The sequence below is a fragment of the Mercurialis annua genome, linkage group LG6 (assembly GCF_937616625.2).
Source record: "Mercurialis annua linkage group LG6, ddMerAnnu1.2, whole genome shotgun sequence".
Taxonomy (NCBI): domain Eukaryota; kingdom Viridiplantae; phylum Streptophyta; class Magnoliopsida; order Malpighiales; family Euphorbiaceae; genus Mercurialis; species Mercurialis annua.
In genome coordinates, this window is record NC_065575.1 from 3,239,295 (window position 1) to 3,252,100 (window position 12,806).

Below are 12,806 nucleotides of genomic sequence, written 5' to 3' on the forward strand. Positions count from 1 at the left end.
GGTTATTATTGTAGATGATGATGATGACTTGGCTGATCCAGTAGGTGGCGAGGCGGTTCCGTCGCTACTTCCCCCTCTAGCATCATTTACCGTCTCGGGGGGAGCTGGGGGTGTGACTTCAGAGGGGTTGGTTGTTGCTGATTCGGGAGAGATTTCTCTGGGTCGAGACTCGGATTCTCCGTCTAGGAAAAGACGTCGAGTTGGCGATGGTTCTCCATCGAGTGAGAGTTTTCCTGGAAACTCTTCTTCTGCTCCAGATTTGGTGCAGTGGGTCGAAGGTCAGGATCCTGCTAGTTTGCTGAATCCTAGAGTGCTAGCGGAGTATATCCGAACTTTGGCGATTCCTGATGATGTCACGTGGTTTTGTGGTAGGCCGGGTCAGGAGCTTTCCGATCTGGCTTGCTTTCATGGTTTCTCTGTAAGTGCTTTCTTTCTTGAATATAATATGTTTTGTATTTAGTTGTTTCCTTATTTGTTTGTTTCTGGTGTTTGTAGGCTCTTCAATCTGTTCTGGTATTGAACGACCGCCGACAGTGTGCCGAGGAGGAGGTTGAGCGTCTGTCTTCTCTTTTGGCAGCTTCCGAGTCTGAAAGGGCAAAATTGAAGGCCTCTTTGAAAGAGCATGATTCCCTTCTGGCGCAACTTAAGGCGCAGGATGCGATTAATGATCGCCAAGTGAAAGTGATCGAGAAGAAGACCGACGACTTGACTCAAGAGATTGAGGAGCTTATTCGAATCAATTCCCTTGTTGGTGGGGAGAGGGACAGTCTGAGATCGGAGGTTGAAGGTCTTCACATCCGTTTGCTAGATACGAAAGCTTTTTACTCTGCTTTGATAAGTGAGTATCGCCTTGCGATTGGGAGGAAGCTTCTAGAGCAGAATCCCCATATTGATCTTTCTGGGGTTAACGGGTTGGATCAACAGGCTATCGCTCGCGACCTTCTTGTCAAGATGTCTAAAGACCGTGTCTAGTAGTTTTTTCTTTTGATTGAATTTGCTAATGTACTGATTTTGCTTCTTGTAATTCGCAATTTATGAATATATTTTCTTCGTGTTTCTTCGAGATGCGCTTTCGCCTTATATCAATTTTTATATACTTGTCTTGCCTTGAGGGTTATTCTAAACCCTGTTCTTGGCGTTGTTTTTTATAGAGTTAATCTAAACTCTTTTTTGTTTTTGTTTTGAGTTAATCCAAACTCTTTTTTGACGATTTGCCTTTTCTGAGTTAATTTAAACTCATTTTTTAGCCTTTGTGGCGATTTGCCTAGTTTGGCGATTTTGTTTTGAGTTAATTTAAACTCGTTTTCTTGACTCTTAGCCTTTCGTGGCGATTTGCCTGGTTCGGCGATTTTGCCTTGAGTTAATTTAAACTCATTTTCTTGGCTTTTAGCCTTTCTTGAATTTGATCTTTAATTTATTTTTTCTTCTTTCATCTTTGATTTAATCATTCGTGGCTGTTCTTGATTTTTATTTCTTTATTGGTTCGTCTGGCTAATCAGATGGTAGCAAAATTGAACTTTTATTGATAAAAGGATGGCATACAAAATATTAAAGATAGATTTGACGCCATCTGGTAAGACGGAAAGTCGTTACCGATGATGGGTCGTTTTCCGTTCCTATTCTTCCTTCTTTTCGGTCTTGTTTTCTTGGAGATCCACCACTGACTCGTCATAGCACTTCTTGGCTATTCCTTGGTCTCCTCTCAGCGTCACTACTCCCTTTTCGGTTGGTACTTTCATTGCCAACGCTCTTATGCTGGTTACTGCTGCCGAATCATGGAGGAAAGGCCTTCCTAGGATGGCATTGTATGTCAGTTCCATGTCCACTATGTTAAATAGTGACATGATTTTCTTATTTATTCCTCTTTCTGGGCCGATTATTACTTCCAAGGTGACTGCTCCCAGTGGAGTGATGGAGGGGCCACCGAGTCCTGATAGCGGAATTGGGACTCGGCGTAGCCTTGACGCTGTTCCTCCCAGCATTTTGTATGCTGCGTTTGTCATGAGGTTTACGCGCTTCCTTCGTCGATTAGGATTCGCTCCATGTTCCAATTTTCAATGATAGTAGTCACTACCAAAGCATCGTTGTGGGGTGCTTTGACGTGTTCATAGTCTTCTACATCGAAGATCACTGGCGGCATGTGAGTTTCTCGTATGTTCATTACTTCCTTCCTCTGCTTCCTCCTGATCGTGGAGCTGCTATGTCCTCCACCGTTAATCATGTGTATGGTTCCCAGAATTTTGGACGGGCGCTCGTCTTCTTTTTCTTTCGGCTTGTCTTCTCTGTTTCTTTTTTCTCCCTTGTCATTGCTCTTCTCGTTTCGGGCCACAAATTTCCTTAGTTCGCCTGTGTCGATCATTCTTTCGATCTCGACCTTTAAGTCTCTGCAGCTATCCGTTTCATGTCCGTAATCGTCGTGAAATTTGCAGTACTTTCTGGTGTCTCTTACCTCTGCTTTCATCTTTGGTGGCCATACCACGTTTTTGACGTTTTCTTTGATCCACATGAGGATATTAGTTCGGCTGGTGTTTAGCGGAGTGAAGTTATTCTCGTCATCTCTGGGATCATATCTCGATTCATATCTTGTCTGGGGGGCGAATCGTCTGCTTTCTTCGGGTCTTCCTCTCCTGTCATCAGGTTTGGACTTGGTTTTTTCTCTGGATCTCTCTTTTGATTCTTTTCCTTTTGCTTCCTTTCCGCGGATCGCCCTTCGCCCTTCGTCTAACTCGAAGTATTTTTGGGCTATGCCCATTAAGTTCGAGAAAGTTGTGGGTTTATTGACTAGCAGCTTGTCCACCAGTTTTTCGAATCACGTCCCTTCTCGCAATGCTTCTGTCGCCATGTCGACGTTCAGGTTATCTATCTTCATAGCTTGCTTGTTGAATCGTTCGATGTAGCTTCGCAGGGTTTCTCCTTCTTCTTGGATGCAGGCTCTCAGGATACTGGTAGTGGTTTTAGCTGGGATGTTTGTGAGATATCTATTAAGGAACTCTGTTGAAAGCGAAGCGAAGCTTTTGATCGAGCCTGGTTTTAATTTGTTATACCATCTCTGGGCCGTGCCCGTGAGTGTGGTAGGGAAAACCCTGCAAAGAATGGCGTCTGATACGCTGAGTAGCCCCATGGTCGCTGTGAACCTAGAAGTATGGTCTCGGGGGTCTCCTTCCCCATTAAAAATTGGCAGGATCGGCAACTTCATGCTGTGCGGGATAGTTTCCTCCATGATCTCGGGCGAGAGGGGTGATCCTTTCAACCTGAGGTCGTCTATATCCAATTCTTCAGATTTTAGTTTTTTGAGTGCCTTGGCGATCTTTTCTTCTAAATCTTCTTCCACTACATATGTGGCCTTGCTTTTTTGGGGTGTCTCTGACGATTCGCCCTCTCCTTCTTGGTGTTTTTTCTTAGTTTGCTCTTTCCCTACATCTCTTTCTTGTCGCTTGCTCCTTGGCGGGGCGTCTTCTTTTTCCTTCTCCCTTCGTTCGTCTCTCTTTGAATTCAGACCGCTCCGGGCGTCCTCCTGGTTGTGCTCATTTGTGGGTGTCTCCGGTGATTCCTCGTTAGATTTGTCTCTGTTCGGACTTTCCTCGTCGCTGGTTCTATTTTCTCGCTGGTTTCTTGCTTCGTTTCTTTCTCCGTTCCCTCTGGTTCGGGGTTCCTTGCTTTTATTGTTTTCTGCCCTTGTCTCTCGTCGGCCTGGGTTTGCGTTTTTTGTTCTTTCTCTTCTCCTGGGAGCTGTAGGGCTGAAATTTTCCCTTAGGATCTTCATAGTTTCTTCGTGCCTGTCGTTTGTTCTTTTGGCTTCGCTAGCCAATCTGTCAAGATTTGCTTGTACTGATTCTAATATCTTTTTTAGTATTTCGTTGTGTGGATCTTGTGCTGCTGCGTTTGGTGCTTGTTCTTCCGTGCCCAGATTGAAAGCAATTGGGTTGCTTCCCCTCATCGGATTAGTTTGGTATTGGGGTGTTGAAAAAGAGAGCCCTCCGGTATGGCTTTTTTCCCCGGAGTTGAGAAGCCCGTCTTCCGTTACGTTAATTATCTCCGGAGTGCTTTTTGGGTCCATTGGTTGTTTGTCTTTCAGGTTTACTCTTTCAGAAGTCATCTTCTTCAATGAGATTTGTTTTTGAGTTCAGAAAAGCTCCTTCTTTTGAAGTTTAGTTAAGCTTTTCCCACAGACGGCGCCAATTGATGGAGTCTGCCTTCTGAACCGGTGAATAAACCTGCAAAACAGGGTAGAAGCTAACCGGACGGTGGTTGTCCGATTAACTCTCCGATGCTAAAGTCAGTTTAGAGCTTTGAGCAGCGTTTTGAGTATATGAATGTAATTGTGATTCTAGGCATACCTCGTGCTCCTTTTATAGTAGTCGAATATACCTAGTAGAGTTGTATTAGGCAGGTGAATCCTACTTTATAGGGATTCAGCAATATCGTAGAGATTCTCCTGATTTATCGGGATCTACCTTAATCTGATAAGAGTCCTATTTAGGAACGTTTTCCTAAATAGTCTTATCTTCCTAAAGTAGAGCTTATCCTTCCATATGTAGTGTTTGTGTCCGAATAGGACAACACTTCCATAATTAGTCGATTATCCGAATCCCGGACCTGACGCGCTTTCGGCGGATCATGTGGGATTCGGTCTTTATTAGCATGTCACCGAATCTTAAGAGATTCGGCATCTCCTTCATATCTTCCGATCTTCAGGGGGAGTCCGGTATCGCCTGAGAGTGGATCTCCTGCAACTCGGCTCCATTATACTTACAATAGGATTCGGTATCCATCAGTAATAACATATATTAGGAGTGTCAAACTGATTCTCCCGGTCTTAAAATATTTTTATATTTACGTCAACTGAATTCACAAATTCTGGGTCTTATCGAGATTGAAAGTGGATTGTTTAGTGGTTAATATGATTTGGTTGCATTTAGAATTTCAGTTTTTTCCATAAAACATCCTAAGCTTGTTTCACAAGTCCCATGGCTCTATCTTTGTCTTCCACAATACTTATTATTTCTTTTTCTGTTTTTGTGCTCGCCGGAGATGCCATGCGAGACATGCCTGAAGAAGTGTCGATGACGAACATGGAACTCAGCAATAATACAGACGGTACCTGATTAAAGTGGCAAATTATAAGCGGATTTTGGTTAAATTTCATTGGGCTGGTGAATGTTTTAGAGATACCACTGGTTGGTGGTCAAAAAATTGGGATTTGTCCGTTGGCTGGCTTTTTACTGAGGTAAAAACATAGGCTTAACAATGGTGCCAAAAAAATTATTTTTTTAACTTTTTTGTAAATTAATCTAAATTTTTAAAAAATTGTAAATTGCTCATAATTTGGACAGTTCGCTTGAAATCAATTCAATTGTTCTAAATCAATTTAAATATGTCTATGTGGCATTCTAAGATGTAACATAAAATATGAAATTATAATTTATTCGATTAAAGTGGCATTTTCAATCAGCATCTCACTTTTTTTTTTCAATTTTAAAAAAATAGAATATACATATTGGACCTTGTGGTCGGAGCTCAAGAATATTTAGACCCTTGAGGTGGATTGCATGACTTAAGTCCTTATGGTCATAAAAAATGGTTAAAAAGGACCATATTGTTAACTCCGTTAGGACCATACTATTAACTATGTTAAAAGTTTCGTTTCCTTAAAGTAAAAGTACAAATAAGCCCTTATAGTTAAAGATTAGAACATTTAGCCTCTTATAAAATAAAACGATTACAAGTTTTTTAAATAAGATAATTAAATTTAGTGTCCTATTTAATAGTAAAAAAAGTTGATTATTTTCATAAATTTTGTGGTAATTTTTATTTGCTTGAATAATTTTGATAAAACAAATTATATAGTTACTTAGTATTATTTTGGATCATTTTTATTTAATTAAGCTAAAAAAATTTAATTTTAATTACTTCATAAGACTTATTATTTAATTATACTAAATAAAATAGTAATTATAATTTATTTAACAGAAATTATTATTTAGTTAAACTGAATGAAGAATTTATTAAACTAATTAAATAACAATTATACTAAGTTATTAGAATAATTATTCTTAATATTTTATTTGATTTTTTTATTTAATTATAAAAAGTAAAAAATATATTATAATTACTCAATATGATATTTAATTTAATTATACTAGGTATAAATTTATTGAATATTTTAGTGTAATTAAATAAAAATTATATTAAAATATAATATTAAATGTTTAACATAGTATAATTATATATTAAATAATTTTAATAATTTTTATATTTATTTTAATTAAAAATATTTTTCTAAGTAATTAAAATAAATTATTTAAATTTTTATAATGAAAAATATAATAAGTAACTTTAGATAATATTTAATAATAAAATATATCAAAAAGTAAAAATAAGAATCATTAATTTAGAATAATCTTATAGTAACTAAAATGATAATCTTATTTTTAAAAAGAAAGTTGTAGTTGTTTTAGACCACAAGGAGTTAAATGTTCTAATCTTTAACCATGAGGGCTTATCTATATTTTTATATTTAAAAACCATTAACAGAGTTAACGGTATGGCCCTTTTTGTACCATATTTATTGACCATAGAGGCGTATGTGAGCCGCAACCAACTCATGGGTCTAACCACAAGGGCCAATTTGTATTTTTTGCTTTTTTAAAATATTGCATATTCAATTGCCACATAGGTACAATTAAATTAATTTTATAAAATTGAATATATCTCTAGTGAATAGGCCAAATTAAAATAGATTTGTAATTTTAAAAAAACTTGAATAGACTTTTAAAAAATTAAAAAGATTTAACTTTTTTACACAGTTATGCCAAATAATATTCCAATTATTTTGTCTGGTTCTTATTTTGATTTAGTCATAGAATTCGTAATTTTGTGTTTCGTTGGTAAGTGTTTTACAATTGAAAGACGGTGGGATTCATTAATTGAGAATAAATAAAACAAATTTACTTGTTTAAATTGGTAAATAAATATAAACAAATAAATATTTGGTTAATTTAGTTGGCCAATTTTTAAAACTCTTAAATGTAAAAAAACCGACCGAACTAAATAAATCAACTAAAAAAATAACCGAATTTAACTGATCGATTAATCGATTCAACCAAAAAAATAGTATGCATAAATCAAACTAATTGAATCGACAAATTTGGTTTTATTTGATATTATGAATAGCATTTAGTATTGTATATACTTATGTCGTAAGTTCAAATTTTTAAAATGTTCTTTCATGAATTTATGACTATAAAAAATAATTGTTGTATTATTTTTTACAGACTAAAGACCCAAAAAGCTTCAAATGCTCAGATTCTTATGAATTTAGAGCAGGAGATCTAGTCATATTAACGAGCACATTCTACACCCGTATAACAAATCCACATAAAACAATGTTTTTTTCAACAGATGAACAAAAACGCCAAGTAAGTTTTTACTTTTTAATTTAAACACTTACTCACACTAGTTCTGAAGTTTAATTTATACTTCTAATTTTAATTACATTAGATACATGCAAACGGAATTGGCGTTTACTTGAAGAGTTCGTCTGTAACCAAAGACGACAAAAATGAACACGACCTTCTGAACCAGTTGGTGGAGATGATATGAAAATGCTCGTCGTGTTTGCTACAAATTCAACGTAATTGGCTGTTTAATAATAAAAGGCTTGTACGGCTTAAGTTATGTATTGTTGTTTCAATAAATTAAGCTTCGTTTCGATTTTCCAATTTGGAACAAAATATTAAAAGAGTTTAAATTTGTGGCTTTGAAGAAAAAAAAGCTTAACTTGTCAATATTGGGAAAGTAACCATCTTTGATCGTCAAGTTTGATGTTATATTAGGGTGTAACTTGCTCAAAATTGATAAGCTGAATTTTTTTTAAAATTATAAAATTAAACTCTTCTGATTTGTCACAAGCTGGAGGGTCGGAAAGAATATTTATTAATTGTTATTTAAAGTTATTTGTGAGTGTAACAAATAAAATAAAATAAAATTCGTATGTGTTTATATTATAAATATGGGAATTCTATTTGCTGCTGTGATTTGTTTTTTTTTCTTTTCTAGTATCTTTTACATATTTGGTATGTGACTCATAAAATAACTTGTTAATATATTATTATTTTAATATTAAATTTAAAAAATATTTAATAATAAAATATTGAATGAAAAATTATGAAAATAAAGAGAAAATAACCTAAATGCGGGAGTTTCTTTTCACATGATACCAACTTTCCATTATCTTTTAAAATAATGTTAACGTAAATATGCATTGCCCCTTCCCATGATTTCATATATAATTTAGAAGATTAATTTGAAAATCCCATATTTCTGTAAAATTCCTATTTACATAATATAGTAATATACAATCGAATCAGGCTTCAGTATTTAAAAAAAAAAACAGGCTTCAGTAAAAAGCTAAAAGCAAGAGCCAAAAATTCAGAATCCTGAAACTGCATGTATTAGACAGAACTTAAAATGGTACATAAACCTGTAAATTCCACCAACTTAAACCTGCCATGACCAGCCCAACTACCATGTTATTGTTTCACAAAGTCAAGTACTCTACAAATACCAGATTCATAGTTTCTGGATTATAAAATACATAGAGACAAATCACTTCCTGCCAAACCTCACCAAATGTTCATGGGATATTAAACTCCCTAGGTCATTAGGGTTTCCGCGAATTACATAACGATCACTAAACTTCATTTTATTACAAAATGGTCACGGAAATATTCCTTTAGTTACAAAGGGATGTCACCCATATAAAACGCATCGTTTTCAAGCTAAAATTGTTACAAAAAAAACACTAAACTTTTCATGAATTACAAAAAAGTCACTGTTATATTTTTTATTATGAAAATGTCACTGAACTATATCCCTTTTTGTAATTATAACTTGCCACGTAAGTAAAAATGTTGCTTTTTATATGAGTGACATCCATTTGTAACAAAAGGTATAGTTCAGTGACCATTTTGTAACAAAATGAAGTTTAGTGATCATTATATAATTCGAAGCAACTTTAGTGACCTAGAGAGTTTAATATCCGCTGTTCATGTTTTGCTGCCGCCGCCTTATCAGCAGCTTCACGCTTAAGTGTCCTCTTGGCACGCCGCCCTGTTATATCTTTTGCAGCCTCTTTCTTCTTAGGTTCACGCGATGACGAACCAACATCAGAATCGTGCGGATTTGGTCGAAGAACTGGCCTTGCATCTTGACGCCCTGACCTAACCATTGTCTCCCCACCTCCGATTGCAAATGCGGAGATTTGATGAAGTACTTAAGTAAACGTAGGCTAGATCATCCTCGTTCTCATCATCATCATTATACTCAAATGCATCTTCATAACTCTCCACAATTAAGGGATTAAACCACGCTGCTCTAAGAAGAAGGCACACACTCTCCTCAAACATGTAATCCTTAATGCTGTTATGATAATCAATACCCCATCAAAACAATAAAAAGGAAAGAAATTACCCAAAAGTCCAGAAAACTGATGTAAATAATACGGGATTGATTGTAACAAATTGAAGAAAAAAGACTATGACGGGAGAGAAGGGAGTTGAGGTATTGTCAGTGCAAATTACTCAAATAATACATGTCACGACATGTGTTGCTTCGTTTATAATAAAGTTACTGTTGTAACATTGATACCAATGTTGAATTTTCAGTATCAATTGTCGTGACCGATTTTTGACCGGATTGGCATGCGCAGCGGAATCGAAACCATTCGATATGTATTTTTTTTTTGATAATTGGGGAGGGGGGAGCGCTTGTGGGAGGAATTGAACCCACAACCTAACAGTTTGCTGCCTAGCGCTTATACCATTTGAACTATAGCTCATTGGTATTCGATAGGTATTTAATTATGGATTTGATCAACAAATAACAATATAACAAAATAAATAAATAACACAAGAGATTTTCGTGGTTCTGCATTAAAGCGTACATCCACGGGCGAAAGAATCGAGCCATCCACTAATCATCAAAATGAGTACAAAATTGGTGGAGAATCACCAAATAAAAAACATGTCTAATAAATATGCCATTAGAGAAAAACTACAAAGTGTTTAACTCTTTACAAGAAGTAATCCAAAAGGGTAAGAATTAACTTATATTCCTCACATCACACACACCCCCTTTTCCCCTTATTCACATCAATGTCTACATTGTGTGTTCGGTTTGGTGTAGTCTAAAAGATGAATAAGGTAGGTTATATATAGTGAGTAATAAACTATATGGCATTAGGAGTATTAATCCTAATTGGATTTATACTTCCTAATTAGCCAATGATAACAAAATTATCCTTCTCCCAAATACTTCACTAATTAGAATCCTAATACAAATTAGAATTAGAATTCTAGGCATATTCCAACAATCTCCACCTTGACTTGAATTCTCCAATAAATTGTGATTATTGTTGTAATAACCCGTATTTTTATAACTTGTTTTGGTGGTTGGTTGTCCGATTAAAGTTTGGGTTGTGATGGACTTTGGTTGTGTTTTCACTTCGACATGTTATCGTTGTGCTTCCGACTTGTTTTCAAATTGATTTATATGCGAATTAGCGTATGTGGTACCTTGGTTGTGTCATGTTGAATGACTTACGTGTGCCCCTTGAACCTTTAAGTATTTGATGTTGAATTGATTTATTTCCGGGTTGTTATCGAAACAATGTTTACATGTTTTCCAAATCTGTCATGTTGTAGTAAAACGTTCATATCTCCCAATTGAACCGTCGGATCGGGCTGCATTTTGGATATGTTGTACCTAAGAGGATTATCTTTCATTCGACCGTTCGGATCGTCGTTTTGACCTTTTTTCGGGTCAACCGGACCTGTGAACCGGACCTGCTGGGTAGATCAAGCCGTAGGTCCGGTCCACTTCGATTTTTTTTGGTTTCAGTGAGCAAACCGGTTCTATAACCGGTTCTACTGGGCAGAACCGGCTATAGCACCGGTTGGGTTTGTTTGGAGGCTTTAAATAGACTTTTACTCGACCTAAACAGTCCCTATTCAATTTCTAAAACCCTAAACATATTCTAATCACTTCCTTGGCGTTTTTCCTTCGATTTGTGGTGTCCAAATCTCTTGGTAAGTGGTTTAAATCTTGTTTTTCAATCTCAATTCTTAGTTTAATAGATTGAGGCTTATGGTTTTCCATTCAAATCAATTTTGTAGCTTCGAATCCAACCCATCTTTCAGATTCTTATACTCTTTGATCTATCAAGGTATTTAATCCCTTTTCCTTTGCTTTTAATCGTTTTATATCGCTGCGATTGTTAGGTTGTAGATTACCTTGGTATTGTTGATTGTTGTGCCTTGAGTTTTGTTTATGTTGTGGCTGATTCTTTATGATTTAGGTTGAATTATAATGTTTTGCCTACCATCATTGTATTTGGTATTGTTATGGATTAAATCTTGTTTATTGTGACATAGATTCAAATTATAGGTTGTGTGGATTGTATAAACTGTTTTAGTTGAATCATTGGCTGCCATAATGTTTTAAAGTGGATCTATGTTGTTAGAGTTAATAAAATCATGCTTGGTTGTTGTAAATCCATAGGTTGAATGGTTACAATGTTGTAGGGAATTGAAATACTATAAACTGTTTTATTGTTCTTGATTATAGGGCTGTAAATAATGGATTTAGCATGTGATTGATGATTTAAAATCAAAATAATAGAGTTTGATTAGTGGGGTTTGTGTATATTAAATTGTTGGTTAATTAGTTTGATTATTGTGATCAATTGGCATGTTTTGACAAAAGGAATTGAAGCTGGAAATAAAAATTGTTTATGTCAAATGCCATTTGTTAAATTCTTATAGTGTCTTGGTATGTTGATTACAAGATTACTTGGAATACTACTTTGGCTAAGTGTTGTTCTAAGTATCAATAACTCGACTTGTTAAATTGTTACATAAAAGCTATGGTTTGTGTTGTCTATTTCAAGCAAGTTAATTTGTTGTGGATTTTATTTAAACACTTGCTATGTGTTGGTTAATTGTTGATTAAGCGATATTGAGTTTCTTGTTTTTCAAACTTGGGTTTTGAATTATTATTTGATTCCGGATTTTGAACATTTATTTACAACTTGGTTATATTGGGTCGGGTTAGACTTGGGTCGCTCGACATGTGAGTTAAGCTTGGAAGTCTTATTTGACTCGGCTAAGTACCATTGTGGCTTTGAAATGTTTTACCAAATGGTTTGGAAAGTTTCCTGATTTTTATTTCAAATGGAACTCAATAGGACTTAACTTATTTTATGATTTTGGCTTATGGTTGGTGTATGTGTAATTAATCTATGTTGGCTTATGCATTGGTTCTATCGTGTTGTACTAGTCCTACATGGTGTCTAGTAATCTCTAGAGTTAGGGTCTGGTTTTAATTATTATTTATACCTTGTCTAGACCCGTCGACCGTTCATGCTTTTGAGGCGAACCGAGTTTAGACTGCTTGGCAGGAGTTATCACGTGGATTAGCAAGCAGTGAGTTTATATCTCTATTTACCGTTTTATTAAGTAAATTGTATTTTTGCATATATATATATATATATATATATATATATATATATATATTATATAAACAGCTTTTGAACTGTTTTTCGGCATTATGGATCTGAATTGGAACGGGCTACTCGATGGGCATCATCGAGACTGCGTGCGCACCGGTATGATCATATATGGTATTTGAGGTAGGTTAGAGATACGTCTCACCTAGTGAGGGCGCCGGTGGAAGATACGTCTCCTGGGACTCACGTGTTTTATTTGAGTGACAGTCGGGGATCGATTATGGAGATACGTCTCACCGAC

At 35.6% G+C, this 12,806-nt stretch overlaps 1 protein-coding gene and 1 long non-coding RNA gene across 2 annotated transcripts; one reads left to right on the forward strand and one right to left on the reverse strand.

Annotated features, from left to right (window-relative positions):
• The first annotated feature begins 4,964 nt into the window (after window positions 1-4,964).
• LOC126687452 (uncharacterized) lies at window positions 4,965-7,822 on the forward strand. Its single transcript, XR_008791072.1, has 3 exons — window positions 4,965-5,227; window positions 7,275-7,418; window positions 7,501-7,822. It is a non-coding gene; the product is annotated as an uncharacterized LOC126687452 (long non-coding RNA).
• Window positions 7,823-9,016: 1,194 nt separating this feature from the next.
• LOC126687453 (uncharacterized) lies at window positions 9,017-9,407 on the reverse strand. Its single transcript, XM_050382015.1, has 2 exons — window positions 9,275-9,407; window positions 9,017-9,216 (listed from the first exon to the last, which is right to left on the reverse strand). Exons 1-2 carry the CDS (start codon window positions 9,405-9,407, stop codon window positions 9,017-9,019), a joined length of 333 nt encoding a protein of 110 aa, XP_050237972.1.
• Window positions 9,408-12,806: the final 3,399 nt, after the last annotated feature.